An 18,444-nucleotide genomic window follows, 5' to 3' on the forward strand; every position below is an offset into this window, starting at 1 on the left:
TCTAACAATCATAAAAACACCCATAAGATAAATGTATTTTTATCACACATAAATGATAACACAATAGTGGGCTCAATCCACTGAGCAGTGTAACAATGTCAACAGGCAAAATGGTGCTAAATTACTGAAAATGTGCACACCAGAGCATTTAATACTCAAAACTATTTTACCTTGAAACCTGAAACTGAGCAGCCTGTATCGGATGGATTGGTATTGACTCAAGCAAGTCAGGGAAAACGGATGTTTGCTGATAAATAGTTCAAGAGTTACAGGCGATGATGTGAACTGAACTTTGTGGTGACACAACAGGCATATTTTATTGCTATATTGACCCCAAATGTTTGCCTTAATTTCTATATTGATATAAAAATTGACCAAATGCTTCTATGGCCTGCCTATTGCAGGAAAAGAAAAAAAAAGTCCACAGAACGGCTTTGATGTTACATACAGCCTTATTCTTAATCTTATCATTATACTCAGAATTACAACACTGCAAAGTAGTTAATTGATATTATTGTTTTTTATAGTGTACAAAACTTTATTCTATGCCTTGGCTGCCTTGGCCTATTGGTAAATGTAACTGACATGATACAGCCCACTTCTATAGCCCCTAGGTTATACACAAAGAACTAGTAGGGCTTAACACACACACACATACGCAGAGAAAAATTTCTGTGTTTGCAGAGATGTGAGTGTTGGTGTATCTATTTCCTCTGGGAAATAAATATACAATCAGAGGGGTGGAACGTGTTCTGTAATGAGTAGTGAGGGGAGGAAATATAGTGCAAAGGCTCGAAATAAAGCAGCGGATAAAGATACATATCTCCAGCACAGTGTTTGAGTGTCTGTAGTCGTGTTTGTGTTTGAGAAAAGGTTTAGAGGTAGTGAGAACATTTGTTGTTTGACACTGACAGAAGGAATGCGAGGAAAAGTGAAGTAAATGGTAAAAAGGAAAAAAAAAAGACAAGCTGACTTCATATTTTGTACGTCAAACACGGCCTGTGTGGGTGTGTTTGATTGTCTGTTTAAGGGCATCACGGTACGTATGTATGTGCGTGTGTACATCATCCAATCAAATTATGACATGTTCACTTTGTTAATGTTTGTGTTCGCCAGTTTGGATACCTACAAGCCTTCATTGACCTGTGTGAGAGTGTGTGTGTCTAGCAGTCACTCATTAGTGTAGACCTGTCTCCCAGAGCTGCCAGTCTCATCCATTGTGTGGGCTGCCGGCAGTCATCCATTTCCCCCTCTGCCCTACCTGGCTACATCCATCTCTGCTGAGCCAGACGCTGTTAAAACTGAGTCACTGCTATATGTGCGTGAGTGTGAGGGTGAGTGAGTGAGAGAGAGACAGAGAAGGAGAGTGAGAGAGAGAATGTATTTGTCTTGGCTTGTTTGTGTGTGCTTTTGATTGACAACAAGGCAACCATGAGTCAGTGCAGGACTAATAGTCTTTGTGTATCCTTCTGTCCTTTGCAGTGACTATCTATCTGTCTGCCGCCTTGAGGTTTGCGCTTTTGCATTCAGAGGACATTCTGGATGACTAAGTTTCACTACAAAGACTGAATTTGTTTAACTAACCCCTTTTCTCAAAACCCCAACACCATTATTACTGCAAAGACCACAAACCCATCTATCTGTTTGTTATGGTCATGGTGGCAGCAGACTGAACAAGGTAAGATGTAACTCTCCCTTCTACCTAGCCAACTCCTCTAGCTCTTCCCGGGAAGTTGTGCCATCGATGGCCTTGCTGTTCAATTCAATTTCAATTCAATTTTATTTATATAGAGCCAAATCACACCAACAGTTATCTCACAGCGCTTTCAGACTCAGACTACACAACTTGCCGTCTTGTGACTAGAGTCTTGAAGTCGTTGTGGCGTTCACACTACATGACTGATCGGTGACAGGGTGTCACACACTACACGAGCTGACAGCGACTGTGTCACCACGACGGCTGGTCTCCAAACCACGTTTTGTCAAGAAAACACAGGTGAAATGTGAAACGGGAAATGACGCAAACCTACACAAGAAACAGATGTTATTTGTGATTATAATGATAGCAATTTTAAAGACAAAGAGTATGGATGAAAGAATGGATTAGCGCAAGCAGGTATCAGGGATCTTCTGAGCTACAGAGAGAGCTGGAGGTTAGTACAAGTGTTTTGCCTTGAAAAGGCAGCTGCCTGCTCTCATTGGCTGGATGTGGATGTCGAGTCGGCCGACTCCTCCAGATATTTGGCATGCTAGATATCTGGCTGGCATCTGCGATGTGTCAGTGATGCGTCAGGCAGACGTTTTGATGCGTCACTGAGTAGTAAACATAACGACTGGCGGCCGCCGATCGATCGCTGATTTACCCCTGATCACAGCCTGATGGTTGTCAGGCTCACTGACCGGCAAAATGGGCTTAAAATCATCTAGTGTGAACTAGGCTTAGGCCCTCCAACATGTTCTGCCCACCTATCCTCTTCCCAGTCGCACGTGCCAACAGTGCCTCCAGAGAGAGGTGTCCAGGAGCTCATGGTTGGAAATTAGATTGACTTGTAAGTCAATAGCTTTCGCTTCAGGCTCAACTAACTTCTCACCACAGCGGTTCAGTACAGTGTCTAAATTACTGCTGATACCACGCCAGTCTGCCTGTCGACCTCACTCTGCATCTTACCCTCACTTGTGAACAAGATCCCAAAATACTTGAATTTCTTTGCTTGCAGCAATGACTTTCTTCCAGACAGATAGGACCAATCAAGTATTTTCTGGAAGGGTGCCATGGCCAACCAACAATAATAATCCAATTAAATTTAATGTGCCATTCAGAGCCAAAAGCCTGCAGGTTTTCATTCCAATCAATCATTTTAGCAGGTGATTTTACTGATACGTTCTTTCCCTCTCTAATCAATGGGTGGAGAATTTTAGTTGTTTCTTCATGGTACATGGTTGTCCACCACTGATGTATTTCAGTGGTCTGTGTTCTTAATACTTATATTACATTACAGCTACAGAAATTATTTGGTTGTCTGCCATTGTCTTTTCCAGACAAACACGTGAGGAAGCAAATCTAATAATACCCCAACCCAAAAAAGGAAAAAACGTGTATTTAGCATGTTAGTCCTTAGATTCACATTCATGGATGAAATGCACAGAGAGGGAATTTGATGTGCATCAACTGCAGTCTGAGAATTTTTGTATTGCCAAAGCAATCCCTTTCACAAAAGAATACTTTAAAGATACTTCAGGCAAATTAAATGGACTGGAGTGGATGAGACTGCAATTCCAATTACCTGAATCATTTAGCATTTCTTTTTAGCATGAATTTCCCTACAACTTCAACAACATGCTTTTGATGATAGTGCATGAAGTGCATTGTGCTTTAACACCACTTAGATAAAACAATAAAACAAAATCCCATGAATTCTACCTAACCAGCCCTCCACTTTGCTGAGAATTGCAGATGATACAAACATGCATAAAGCTGCCCTCTCAAATCAAACATGCCTTTCACGCTAATGTTTACCCAGGGGAAGGGAGGTATTCTGGCCACTGACATTGAATCATACACGTATTTATGCAGTCATGAAAGACTGGTTTAGAACTAATTAGTTTGGAAATGAAAGAGAGGAAGACAGCTAGTGAGAGAGATAGAGTGAAAGGAAGGGAGATAGGCGGGCACTTGTTGACATTTCTAAGGGATGGTAGTATCAAAGGCTTGACGCCTGTGATCTGCTTCTCGCTCTGTGTGTAAGCAGGCAGTCTTGGAGCAGGCAAGCGATCTGCCAGTGCTGGTTGGAATCAAACATCTGAATCCAATTTGAGTGTTCTCTAAGAGTGTGGGAGAAGAGAGGGAAGGAGAGTTTGGTGAGTACAAGTTGGTGGGTAGTCACACTGACCTGGGTGGTCCTCATATATAGAAAGAAGTTAGATTATTTTGGAATGAATCTAGTATTCATTGTTCTTGCAGCAGGGGAAATGCCAAAACCATTACCATTCCTTAAATTTGTGATATCTACAACAACAACACAAAACATAAAACCGTGCAGTAATTTGAATTTTTTAAGGTGATCACATTGATTCAAGGGCAGACCTTAGTTGCCCTGAGCTAGCTGGTGCCCTTGAACAATTATTTTCTGGTAGAAATGTTACTCTTGAAATATTTGCATGTTGAATATTTTACTCTTGGCGTGACTGGTCATCAGAAAAAGAGCATGGTAAATTAACAAAGCAGGTCTGCCTTAGAGTCTAATAGAAATCTTTGTCCATATTTTTCAGCATTAACAAGTAGCACTAGAAGAGGTTGCTTATAAAAACAAGAGTTTAGAAAGTGGGAAAACTGCAATAAATGGCCAGTGGGTGGCTTATCACAGTGGTCTACCTACTGTGAGTCGACCCTGCCTTATGACATAAGAACAGTGATAGCACAATATTTGTACTAACAAACAACAGAGAACTAAAATGAGCATCTATGGGAGCCTACAGTATATTCTTCTTACACAATTGTTCAGAGAGACAGAGATAAAAACAATCAAGGGAATCACATATTGAAAAAAAGTCCAAATAGAGAGACAGGAGAGAAAGAGAAGACCGAGTAGAATGGGAATAGGAGAGAACTGAGTTTTCATTGGAACCCTGGGGATGTATGTAATGAGTTGGAGAGAGGCATGTTTGCCTAGTCTGGTTTACACAGAGAGATGACCCTGTGATAGACACTGTGGGGCGCGCACACACACACACACACACACACACACACACACACACACACACACACACACACACACAGAATGAAGTAGGATAGATTTGCTAGTGAATTTGACAAACAATTTTCACTGTAAACCTTGCTTTGATGAGGTATTCCTACCATATAACTGAGGTTGTTTAAACGGTGGTATTGATACAGTTATGATGTGTCATCTAACCTGAAAAAAGTCTCACAGGTAGTGGGACACCACAAGTTCTCCTTCGAGGGCAGAATGTGTGGAGTTCATATTAAATATTTAACAGTAAAATCTATCACAATGGGAAAAAAATCACTGTCACGACCTGTGTCAATGCAGTTTGTGACACAATATCCCTTATTCTGTCTTTGGTGTCTCTTCTACTAGTTCAAAAGAATCATGTAGAAGCTTCCAAATTGTCCTATTATATAACAGGGTGTCATTACAGTCCCTTACAGCAACAGTCCCATTTTCATACTAGAATGCAGAATATAAGTGTGCTTTCACATGAAGCATGTGTCTTCTTTCAACTTGCATTCTTGGTATCTGAATTGGTAATCTGCTTTCAGATAAGGTGATTGTTGAAAAGAAAAAAACATGCAATACTATTTTTGTTTTTACCAAATTCTGTCAGTTAAAGAGGGTGTACAAAATACACAAAGGAAGGATTAGAATAGACAGTGCCAGTCTGTTTACAGCGGGCTGCAGTTATCTAAATGAAATAACTGGATGTGCTGATCTAATACTTTGTATTGATTCCATAAACATCAAGAGACTTTGTAGTGTAGCAGGTTGTGGGTCTGAGATTTTGATGTGATGATGGTCAGTGAGATTCATTCTCTGGGAACCATGACTGTAGAAAATGTCATGGCAATCCAACCAGTAGTTGCTCAAATGTCATCCTGGACCAAATTTTTAGACCAATGTACTGACACTGTCACCCCTAGAGCCACTAGCTTGGCAAAAAACAATGCATTAGATAACAGAAAAATTGAAAGCTGTAATCTGATAAAGTATTGACAAAAAAAATGTAATTACTGTACTTGTATAGTTACACTTTGTGTGTAAGTGGAAACACATCACGCGATTACTCCGTGCCAGTATACAGTACTAACGCAGTGAAAACAGCTGCTACAAGCTAAGCGGCAAAATGCCAAGTTTTGTGGTGTTTTGTTGCTTAAATATCTTGAGCCTTGACCTTTCACCTCTGAAGCAGCTGTCTAACATCTGTACGAGCAGGTCAGAGAATTCCTTTGAAAATGCTTGCAAAAAATGAAGCAGTGAGTTTTAAGAGCCGATATGTGGAACTTCAATGTGTCTCAGATGTCATTACTAACTCTTACAGTGCACTGAATTGACTTAAGCTTCACAACGCAAAAAGCAGTGCCCCAGGGGAAACTGTTGTATGGCTCACAAATGAGGGAATCCATTGTAGCTGTGATGGAGGGGATGTAAATGCATTGCAAAATGTGCTTAGTGAAATTTATTTCTAAGAGCAAATATGTACTGCTATCAGCGTGGTACACCCTAATTATTTTATATCAACTCATCTCTTTCTGGCTCTTTTGGTGTGTTAAGAGTGTTATCAGCAGACACTAGCATTTTGGTTCTGGTATCAGAAATTACAAGTGACATCAAGCCTCTCTACAACTGAAAACATTTGATAGATAACCAAGTCAATTTCACTTCACCCAAACTACTTGACAAATTAGTGTCAGGGGTGAAATATGGAACTATTTCATCCACAAAAGACAAACCAATATATCACGTTCCCCTGCCAATTGTCAAGAGCTTGTTCAACTGAACATGTTGTTTGGCGTTTTCTTTTCTTACTGGTATAGCAGTGGAATCATATTTTTATACCGAATATCATTTTTAGTAGTATAGTAGTGATTCCAAAGTCAAACATTTGACATTGTAACAGCAATGTACTTTAAATACATGAATACGAGGAACACAGAGTGTGTGAGTTTTAAAAAGCAAGCAGACATAATGAGGAGGAAGTAATACAGTAGGTTATAATAAGGAGATATGTAAAGATATCAGGATAATAACAATCAGTTCCGAGGAAAAAAATTTAACATTCTGTGGCATCAGAGCCCTACATGCGTAGTAGCTCTAATGAATCTGCTCATTAGTATGACTTTCATGGCAGATCACTCCATTAATAATCAATGACTGTGGTGACGGCCATGACAGAGTGGGAGGGCCACAGGGATGAGGCCTCAGAGAGTGAAGGCTTGTCACTTGCTACACATAGGGGTGTTGATGGTATCAGGGAAAGTGTCCCAGTTCACCCCGTCAACATCACTCAGACAAGTCCATTGTGAAGGACACTTTGTGTTTGTGTGAAGATGAACCCATTTGTGGGCACCTTTTTAACTGTGGCCCCTGTTGAGTCCCCAGGAGCTGTATCCAATAATTAAAAACACTAAACTAAACAGACTTGAGACACACAATAACAGTGATAAATAATACATAAATAATATTTACCCTTTATGAATTATACATCTCTCCATGTTGACAACTGTTCACAGCCAGCCTATCTTTAGTCATATACAGCCACACTATATTCTTTTCCCGCAAAGTTATTTGTGTGATTAATTTCATACAATGAAAGTATTTGTTACACAGCGTGGGATGTTTGTCAGCGAGACCTAATACATGCTCTGATAGCCTTTGGTATTAAAAATAAAGCACTTTGTGTGGTATTGTATGATCGTTAACTGTGTCCAAAGTTTAATTGACGGTTTAATATTTTCCATGGAGTACTGCGCCTTCCTGTGATTTAGCCAAAAATGGCATCAGAAATATTTGTCTAAGATATTAAATCTGGGACTGCAGCGATTGCTGAGTCATTTTCATTCTGCTTCTCTTGGCTTTTTAATCAGTAACTTTTATCTCTGTGTATGACAATTTTATCAGCCATCTATCAAACGCAACATGTTGGAAATATAATTTTATAATACAGCAGGTATACTTCAATCAAATATAATTTTAATAATGACTAAATAGATTATATGTTGTTATAATGCAGGTGTTGTTGTACTCTGTCAGAGACATGTTGATTCAACTCTGTGGTCATCTGTGTTCGAATTATAATTCAGTCCTACATCCATGAGCTCCCTGCACTCCACACTTCCCCCACCTAAAGTCAAGCAAGGCTTTGAATTATTTACTTCGGTTCTCCAGAGAGGCTGCAAAGGGGCGCCGTTGTCTGCTGTTGAATCCTCCGCACACACCAGTACACACTGACGGACACAAATATCCAGTCTTTGTCCCTGGCTCGCATACATTTACTATAGACAACCACAGACATCTACTTTTCAGCAATGTAGTAATTCACTTGCCATCTATTAGCTGAAACACGTTATAAAAGGTGGTAAGGGTGTTTCAGTTCTTGTGTGTACAGCCTATATAATTCAAAGCAGACACAAGTACTTATACAGTAAGATTTCAAAAGGGGAAAGGATGGATAGCAGCCTGCAACAACCTAATGCATATAAGGGAAGAGAGAAACATTTGAAGTATTATCATACATGCACAACAGAAAAATAGAGCTAGTGAGAAAGAGAAATTTCTCAGTTCTAACTGATAAAATAGTGACATTAAGCCTGTGGACCCACAGTCTCCACTAGAGTTCCAGTAAGGGTTCAATGGCTCTCCAACTCTCCAAATCATCACGTGATATTTGATTTAAATATTTGGTGCAGCAGACATGGCAGCAAAAAATCAGCAATCAATGAAGATGATCCAACTGTTAAAAATTATCTGTCGATACTAAAAATAACCATTCACTAATCTGCCAACCAGCCAATCACCAAACCAACCAACCAACCATACGGCTAAAACAACTAACTAGCAACGTTTTCCATCCTTACCTTGGCAATCTGGACACACCAGTTGAGCAACAGCTGGGATCCGATGTTGTCCTTGTGCTCGTGGACATAGTCAAGCAGGCACCCATGAGGCATCAGTTGTGTGACCAGCTGGATGGTTGGACTCAGGCAGACGCCCAGCAGGCGGACCAGGTGGGGGTGCTCCATGCTAGCCATGATCAGGGCCTCCTGAATGAGACAGATATACACTCAGGCATGTGGGGGAAAGTGTTGGGGATGGAGTTTGACCTTGAACAGATTCTACAGTGTTGTTCACTTTAGGCAACTGCCAACAAATTCAAGCAAAACACACCAGAAAATACATCACTTTCAGGTTATTTCTGTCTAAATATTATATATATATTATAAGAAAAGTTTTTTTTTAACACCCCAGTCAGTATTTGGATTAAGCTGTACATGGGCCCTTGAGATCCTATTACATAGCTCTATTAACAGACAGAATAACACATAATAATCTCCTCAAAAATCATATAAATAAAGACAGCAAGTCTGCATAGTTTGAATGTTTATGATCTATTCTAAGCCATCTAACTGGATTGTGCATGATCAGAATGTCATTAATCAAGCACAAGAAAATGGATATATGTTCATTTAAGTACCAAGTTCATATCAAACAGGTAATCTTCCAGTTAGCGTCAAAAGACAAATGCCAAAGTAAAGGTTCAAAGACTTTGGCAGAGAGTTCATCATGTTTACTAGTGTAGACTGAACTGTCAAAGAACATAGGATGCCTTATTCAGTATAAGGCTCAAGTCAGAAGCAGTACATTTTTATTCAAAACCTCGACATCAAAGTAACTCGCTGCTTCACAAGACTGTCAGCATGCTTTGTAGTAGACTAAAAATGTAGTAAATAAACCAAGGTGAGACCATTGTAAATCACGCGTCTCTGTTTTTATAATGACATAATAAACAGTAAGAGTTGTGAAATGTACTAAGTTTGGTCTGAAGTGTTGCTATTAGACAATATGTCTGTGAAGGTTCTCAGTCATCCAGGTCATAGTTATCCAAGGAAGGTTAAAATCAAGGGCAACTGGACTTGGTTGAAGATACTCGAATACTAGAACTGGAGGTCTCTTGAATGAGGGGCAAAATGTATTTGAGTATCTTCAACCAAGTCTAGTTGCCCTATGGTTTTTACCTTCCTTGCATAGCTATTAGACAATATGTATAGAAAATATGTACATAGGAAGAAGCTGCTCCATTACATTATTTATACAGCTTTGAACTTGCCTGTAGTGTCAACACCTTTAATGTGTGGGATTTTTAGAACAAGAGCAAATGTTGTATATTAGTTTGAAATATTGCATATGATTGTATACAGGCATGCACAACTTATTATTCAAATGATACAGAAACACCAGCAAAGACAAGAATAGACCGTCATCTATTCTGTGCAGCTATGTAGTTACACAAGACACATGAATGCACACACACACACACACACACACACACGCACTGTGACTACAGGAGCTATGGGTTAATATGACTATTCATCATGAGATGGATAGCTCTGTTGAAGAAATACACAACAAAGGTCGAGGTGGTTGTGTGTGTTGGGGAGAGACAGATACATAGTGTGTGAGGTCCACTGAACACTGACAAAGAGATACAACCACATCCCAGTCAGTATATGGCTCATGCATCACCACACTTAAGCATAATCAGATCTCTGCTCATGTGCTGGAGATGTCCAGGGATGGCAGCACATATGGTACAGTAAGAATGATGATAAATCAGACTGGGCCTTTCTGTATGCCTGCTCTTTGACTGCACTGGCAAGATCCCTTTCAAGTAAATCTGGATAACTCCAGGGCACCCTTATCACTGTGATGTCATTTACCGAGATGTCTTAACTCTTTAAAGTACAGTCGTTTTTAAATTAAGGGGCTCACGTTATATAGATTCAAACCTGTCACTAGATGGGAAAAAAAAGGCTCACATAACAAAAGTACAACTAAGTTAAACATAATAAAATAAAAGATCTTTTTACTCTTGTAATTTTTTATAAATTTAAAACCAAGACTGCGCTGCGTATAGCTGCCTCAGCGTTAGGTGCGCTCTGTTTTGCTGTTTGATTCTGTTGTTGATTCAGTTTTCGGCTGTGATTCCCGGAGCTCTTTCACCAGAGAAGAGCTCATGAACATCAGGGGAACAACTCAGCTCAGACAGTTAAGGCTGGAAAAGGAGAAGGCATTTAGCAGTGGAGACAGGGCCGGGTGCAGGCCGTTAAAGTACAGGTTTAGCAAGGAGGTGTGAGAAGCTAAACGTCTCAAAGAAACTTAAACACCAGTTCTCTGAAAATGACACCACTTCTGTCTGGAGGGAGTCCAGACAGATCACTAACTACAAACCCAAAGCCCCTCACTCCATCAATGACTCTCGCCTGGCAAATGAGCTGAACCAGTTCTACTGCCGCTTTGATCGGACACCATCCCCCGCGACTCATCTACTCAGCTCTAGCCCCAGTCCACCATCCCCTCCTTCCCCTCCTCCCTCTCCTCAGAGTTGGCCAGCTCCACCCCCACCCCCACCCCCCCCTCTCCATCTCAGAGAGGGAAGTCAACTGCCTATTCAGGAGGCAGAAACCCTGCAAAGCAGCTGGGCCGAACTGTGTCTCCCCATCCACCCTGAAGCACTGTGCTGATCAGCTGTCTCCGGTGTTCGCAGACATTTTTAACACCTCAATGGAGACATGCCATGTGCCAGCCTTCTTCAAAGCCTCCACCATCATCCCTGTCCCCAAAAAACCAAGGACCATCGGACTAAATGACTACAGACCCGTTGCCCTGACATCTGTGGTAATGAAATCTTTTGAGTGCCTTGGTGTTGTTCCACCTTAAATCCATTAAGCTTGATTTATACTCTTGTGTAGTGTCTACATGTGTAGCTACGCCATAGGCTATGCACGTAGCCAGGCATTTATACTTGTGCGTCCGTGTGTCTGTCATTCTGCAATAACACCCCCAAACGCCAGTCGGCAGTAGCGCTACAGCGTCCACTGTGTTGACTTTTACCGGCTGAGCAGCTAACTTCCGGTTTAGCCCTCCGCTAATGTGAATGGGGGTAAAATTGTAAAAGAGCAGCTGGTATAGCATTTTCAAATGTTATCAACCAAATGGATCACATCCTGATAGTGAAACAAGTCATTTCGCTCTGGTTGTGAATATCGATCCACTGTGTTATAGCCGCCGTTTTGGCCGCTAGTAAAAGTTACTTCAAAGCACGGGCACTTCCTGTCGGCTCGGAGGCATTGTGAGGCTACCCAGCTGACCAATCACAGAGCTTACAGTCCGCGCCGACTTGACGTGTAGTTACATTTTTGAGGAGGTGGACTTCAGGCTACGCCGTATGTGACGGCATATGGTAGGGGGCTACGCAGTCGATTTGATGCAGAAGTATAAATTGCACTTTACAGACCCACTCCTGGACCCCCTGCAGTTTGCCTACAAAGCCAACAGGTCTGTAGATGATGTAGTAAACATGGCCCTTCATCCTCCAGCACCTGGACTCCCCAGGAACCTATGCCAGGATCCTGTTTGTGGATTTCAGCTCTGATTCCTGGCCCTGCTGCAAGACACGCTCTCTCAACTGAACGTGCCTGACTCCACCTGTAGTTGGATCACAGACTTCCTGACAGACAGGAAGCAGCACGTGAAGATGGGAAAGCTTGTCTCTGACTCTAGGACCATCCCCTCAAGGCTGCGTTCTTTCCCCTCTTCTCTTCCCCCTGTACACCAACAGCTGCACCTCCAGTCACTAGTCCGTCAAGCTCCTGAAGTTTGCGGATGACACCACCCTCATTGGGCTCATCTCTGGTGGGGTTGAGTCCGCCTACAGGTGGGAGATCGACCATCTCGTGACCTGGTGCAGCCAGAACCACCTGGAGCTCAACGCTCTGAAGACAGCGGAGATATTCGTGGACTTCCGAAAGAGCCCAGCCCCACCCTCCCCCATCATCCTGTGTGACTTCCCAGTCGCCACTGTGGACTCCTTCCGCTTCCTGGGCACCATCATCTCCCAGGACCTCAAGTGGGAGCTGAACATCACCTCCATCACTAAGAAGGCCCAGCAGAGGATGTACTTCCTGCAGCAGTTGAAGAAGTTCAGCCTGCCAAAGACAATAATGGTGCACTTCTACACCGCCATCATTGAGTCCATCCTAACCTCCTCCATCACCATCTGGTATGCTGCTGCCACTGCCAGGGACAAAGGCAGGCTGCAGCAAATTATTCGCTCTGCAGAGAAGGTTATTGACTGAAATCTTCCTTCTCTTCAGGACCTGTACGCCTCCAGGACTCTGAGGCAAGCAGGAAAGATTGCAGCTGAACCCCCCCCGCCCAGACACAAACTGTTTCAGACTCCTCCCTCTGGCAGAAGGCTGCGGTCCATCAGGACCAAAACCTCTCGCCACAAAAACAGCTTCTTCCCATCTGCTGGTAGCCTCATTAATAAGGCCCGGGCCCCCCGCTGACACTCCCCACTTTCAAATAATACAAATGTCTCTTCATGTGTAAATACTATTTAATTTCATTTCATATCATGCACAAACCTGGCATATTACACATATTTGTTTTTCTTTGTGTTAATTGTTAATCGTTGTTATTATCTATGTTGTTAATTATATTTTTATATTTTGTCAATTATATATTTATTATATATATCCTCTGCCGTTGCAATATGTCTGCACAACACAAACCCGGGAATTTTAGCATTCTTATATAACTTGCATCTGTTTATTCCATATTTATATATTTCTAAATTTATTTATGTCAACTGTATGTTTGTCCACGTGTAGTACCTTATCATCAAAGTAAATTAAGTGAACATGTAAAATACTACTTGGCAATAAAGTATTCAATATGTATTCAACAAACTGTGCAACTTTGTTTTAAGAGGTGCTTTATAAATAAGGCACATTATTGTGGCTTATCAAAATTTTGTATGTTTGTATTGTGTTGATAAACTCGATTTGGATTTGGACTTGGAGTCTGTTTAATACTCATATAGAATAATTACTGAGCAAAACATTAATGAAAAGAACAGAAGATAATCTTCTTCATCCACAGGGGAAACAGAATTACAGAATGTAATTTCCAAGGACAGACCACAAGGGTTTATTCTGTTTCAGTGAAAACAAGCCTTGAGCATGATTTTTGGCTTTCAAAAGGAATAACGTACTGTAGCATGCTCTGTCTGCCTTTAGCGTGTGTATTATGAGTACACGCACACACAAACACACACACTCTTTCTTACTCTCGTGCATACATGTACATGCATGACATTCATGCTGGGATTGCCTTTTTGTTGCAAACATTTTGGCCCATTTCATTGCTTCATGGCGAGAAGCTTCCCTCCTCTGAGCACTCCACAGGTACAAACTTCACACACACACACACACACACACACACACACACACACGCACACACGCACATGCACACACACACACACGCACATGCACACACCCACGCAGACTAAAGGACAATCAATCCTCAGTGACATTCTTCAAACCGTCAGTGGCAAGTGAGTGTGGCCTGCAGCTTGAAGGTCAGCAGCCAGAATTCCCGGCTGGGTAAATATGCATGGGTAAAGTAAATGAATGGCACTCTCCTTTCACTCTGTAACTACCACTGATGTTCCCTGGAGCAGAAAGTGAGCCCCCCTCCCACTGCAATAGAATAGAAGAAGACGACTGTGGAAATGGATAAATGAGAAGTAAGGTATCATTGGAAAATAAGATCTAACTCAAATGATTTTTACTGGGAGAAATACAACATAAATACACCAAGCGTAAATAAATTTGCTTTGAATTTGTGTTTGACTCTTTGATTATTATTAGTTTTACTTTAGTTCAACTCTCTGCTTCTTGCTCACCCAAACACATGCTCCGTCTCCCCTGCAGTTTCCTTTAAGACAAGTTGAGGAGTCTGCTGCATACAGTGCATTTTGCTTAAAAGGCAGTTACATTAGGTATTGCCATCACTAATGCAACCTGATTTGTTAACACTATCACTGCTTCTGTAATTATAAAAATCCCATGTAAATGCCTAACCCACAAACCCTCAGTCGAAAATTGGTGAATTTTCCTCTTTTCTTCACAACAACTGTAAGCATGCACTATAAAAGAGCATCTTTAGCAATGCATGCAAATTTGGTCATACAAGCCATTTGAGTAAGTGCTGGCTGGGTGTGAGAAGCTGACTTTGTGTCACGGTACGCACACACAGGGATATACAGAGTGTAACTGCATGTTTTTTATTCTAGTACATGCATATTAATTGTTTATCATCCTACATCTATATCCCTCTATATACAGTACACCCTCTTGTCTCTCTATATGTTGCCCTTTCATTGCTGATATCTGGTTCTCTGATTTTTAGACAGGCCCTCAAAGCACGCAGGACATTAAATCAAACACACGTAGGATATTCATCAAAGACATCCTGATAAAAATAGAAATGCTAACACTCCAAAACTCTTCCTCTTAGACTGTCAAACTAAGTGCAAAACATGAGTGCAACTGGGTCGCTTTCAATGTGTGTGCCTGTGTCTACATGTGTATGTGTGTTGATGGGAATTATTTCATCTGCATTGCATCATCACAGGGTAATAATTTAGATTTTTTTCCCCTTCACTTTTCCTTTTGAAATGAGTCGAGCTGTGAATCTTTTATAAACGGGGCCTTGTGCACTGTGCTGGGAGCGTGTGGCATGATGTGTGTGTATGTAGGGGTCCTGGGGGCCCCTGATGGTTTCCATTCTGGTGTCAATGGGGTTGAAACTGAGTTCTTAATAGCTTCATTTCACCAACAGAGCTTATGTGTAAGTTTTCTTTTAAACATGACTGAAAAGTGGTTTCAGTCTTCTGATGAGTGCTTTGAAGATGGTCATATCCCAACACATAACTACAGTATGTGTTGTTGTAGCAACAATGCCCTGATAGGTATATGTTGTATGTGCTGGACGGACTGCTGACAGCTTGAAATACTTCTATACAACAAAATATAACTTGAGAAAGTAGCACATTATTGTAAAAATGTTCTGTCTACAGTTTCAAACTATTGTCAGATTTCAGCCGAAGGAACATTATCAATGGAAAAACATTTAAAAACTTGATTTGATTTTTTCCACTATTTTACTTTCACGTTTTCATGATACTCACGTCCATGAACTCCACGTTAGCCTTGGGTCCTGTGGCCTCACTTAGGATTTTAATGGCTACAGGAATCTTCACTGTTTCACCCTCTGGGACCCAAATACCCTAAAGAAACACACAAAAACAGATGCTGAGTCCTTCTATTCAATGAAAAGTCACAAAACTCCCACTCACCAACATTTTATTAAAAGAAAGATGTTAAACAGGAGCATTTTTCATCCTGAATTCTATGTTGTCAGCTTTCTTAATAACCGTCTTCCATTTTCTCACTGGCGAAAGTATGGGTATGTTCTGCATGCTTTATGATTAACAGTGATTTTGTCCTTCAAAAAGACATGGGCAAAACTATTTAATCATTTTGAAGTGTCTAATTTCAGGTGGGATTAAAGTGATTAAGCAGCTGCCAACGTGGTCAAAGCATTTAAAAGAGGACAGAAATCAAGTGCCTCTCAACTTTTTCCAAATGTGTCCCACCTTTGTTCTGCTCTGATGTGACTACATACCCCCAGTGACAGCAGGCCCAACACATCTTCTCATAGAATCCAAATACCTGTCCTCTCAAAGCTGTAATTTTCAATGTGATGCCTCCTTTGGAAACTTCTTTCTACCTGCACTTGTGTAGTTGATTATCATTCAGAGTGCACTGTAGTTATTTTTTAAAGTGAACTGCATTCACGTCATTGTTTTTTTACATCAGCGATATTTCTGTAGCTGAATAACGCACCTCAATGTGTTCTACCATTTCCAAAATCTCACTAATTGTCCTAAATGGGGGCCTACAGTTGAAACTGCAAAACAAGGTGACATGTTGTTACAGAGTGCCCCAGGCAGAGATTGTTATGTTGTATGGACTATTTTTAAATTTCCCAAAACATGTTTTTTTCCTTTTATGCTATCTGAATGGAAAATATGTCCAATATAACCAGATTGTGTTGCAGGTCAATGTGAAATGTCGGTTAACACCTCCCAATCTAAGCACATTGTTCTCTTCCAGGAGTGAGGAGTGAGCAGATGTCCCAGGTGGAAGAGCCCTAGGGTCTAACAAGTGATGGTAAAAAAGAAATGATTACCTCTTAAATCTACTGTGAAGCAATCAAACATACGTAGGTTACATTCAGTGTTTCTCACCAAAACCTATTATGCACTTTATTCTTTGTAAAATGCTCATTCCTCTTAACATTTGCAAAAACAATACATATTTTTGAAACCTGAGTTGTTTGCATCAGCTACCCACATTTGCAGAGGCTTTGCTATGTTTCTTGACAAGTTACTGCTACCAACTTTCGTGAAACAAAGGGACATCATATTGCCCTGATTTCCATTAACAGACCAGGTCAATCTATGAGGTAAATGCCATTTTTAGGCTCGGCATCTTGTTACACTGAAACATGAAAAAGCTCTACAGGGTAAGCGTGGTAGTTCATGTAATAGTTAAACTGAAGTATTTTGGTGAAAAGACAGGTGAGCAGCAAAGCAAAACACTCAGTTTACAAGTTGATCTGAATGCTGACAGCATTAGCAATGACCTCCGAGTTGTGCCTGAAATAATAAGATCATGCAATCAAGCTGTTAAAGATAGGTTGCTCTGCTGACTGCCTGGGAGGATCTCAGCATCAACCAAATGTGCCTTAACCCTGAGAGAATTTAAGTTGCTTTCTGATGTCTTCTGGCTACCAAGGAAATCTGTCTGGGTCCTAGGACTCACCCATGAGACTCTGAATGGACTATATATTCTTATATGGACTACATATTCTTATATGCCTAGAGTAGCCTGGAGATCCCCCAGGGAAATGTGCAAGACTCTTCTTTGAAAAAGGACATCTGTGCTCCTGCTACCATGCCTCTGACCCAAAAATGTGGTTTAATGTGAATGGATGGATCTACAAAATGACCAATGTTGGTTTCAGTGAGAGAGAGTCAGTTCTCCCCAACCCCTCATCACACTGGTGGTGACCTCAGCTACCTCTTATTTCACTGTAACCCCAGGGGTCTCAGTGTCTGCTATTACTTATTCTTTTCATCGCTCGCCTCCAGCCTTGCATCTCATTTCCTATCATTAATGATCCTACAATGTGTCTCTCTTGTCTTCCTCTTTCTTTTTTTCAAAAACTCACATTTAGGATTACATTAATTTATTTGGCAAAGCACCAACTGAAACACATGCAGTTACAATAATCGTATTTTTGTGCGTTTTACCTTGTAAACAGTCCCGAAGGCCCCAGAACCAAGGATCTTGACCCTTTTGAGCTCTGTCTCTTTCAGGATACGAAGCTGGGCTTGGTTGGGTGCTGTTCCACTGGGTGTTAAGGGCTCCACCAGCTAAAAAGACATACAGTAACACCAAATTCATTAAATCAGTGGGTACTTTAACCAAAACACCATAACCAAAGCTCCCTATAAGGAGATGTACAATCCTTTCCACCAGCAATTCATGATTTTTCATGGGATATCTAATATCATATACAATTTAGTTGTAGTATCATGGGAACACAAAACACTTTGTTCAAATGTATACACATGTCCAGGAAGATTTAATAAAACCGTTTTCAGGAGAAGGTCACCTAACATACCTCAATTAAGTGAAAAAGTACATTTTACACGGACAATTCACCATTTACAAGAATGCATCTTGAATAAAAGCAAAAAAGGCTGTTTCTTAAAACTGTGACCTAATTTCCA

General features: G+C 41.0%; 1 protein-coding gene across 2 annotated transcripts in view; it reads right to left on the bottom strand.

Annotated features, from left to right (window-relative positions):
• Positions 1–18,444, bottom strand: part of erbb4b (erb-b2 receptor tyrosine kinase 4b) — a 362,769-nt gene that overhangs the window by 44,538 nt on the left and 299,787 nt on the right. The window contains exons 18-20 of one of the 2 annotated variants that reach the window (XM_038720293.1): positions 17,962–18,084; positions 15,772–15,870; positions 8,594–8,776 (exon numbers count right to left, since the gene is read on the bottom strand). In XM_038720293.1, coding sequence (XP_038576221.1) covers positions 8,594–8,776; positions 15,772–15,870; positions 17,962–18,084 — 405 coding nt within the window. Of the gene's footprint in view, positions 1–8,593; positions 8,780–15,771; positions 15,871–17,961; positions 18,085–18,444 lie in introns of both variants that reach the window. The other variant, XM_038720292.1, reaches the window with a different exon arrangement.

The sequence above is a fragment of the Micropterus salmoides genome, unplaced genomic scaffold, assembly GCF_014851395.1.
Source record: "Micropterus salmoides isolate LMB-PRFRI ecotype aquatic unplaced genomic scaffold, ASM1485139v1 Ms_hic_scaffold_15, whole genome shotgun sequence".
Taxonomy (NCBI): Eukaryota; Metazoa; Chordata; class Actinopteri; order Centrarchiformes; family Centrarchidae; genus Micropterus; species Micropterus salmoides.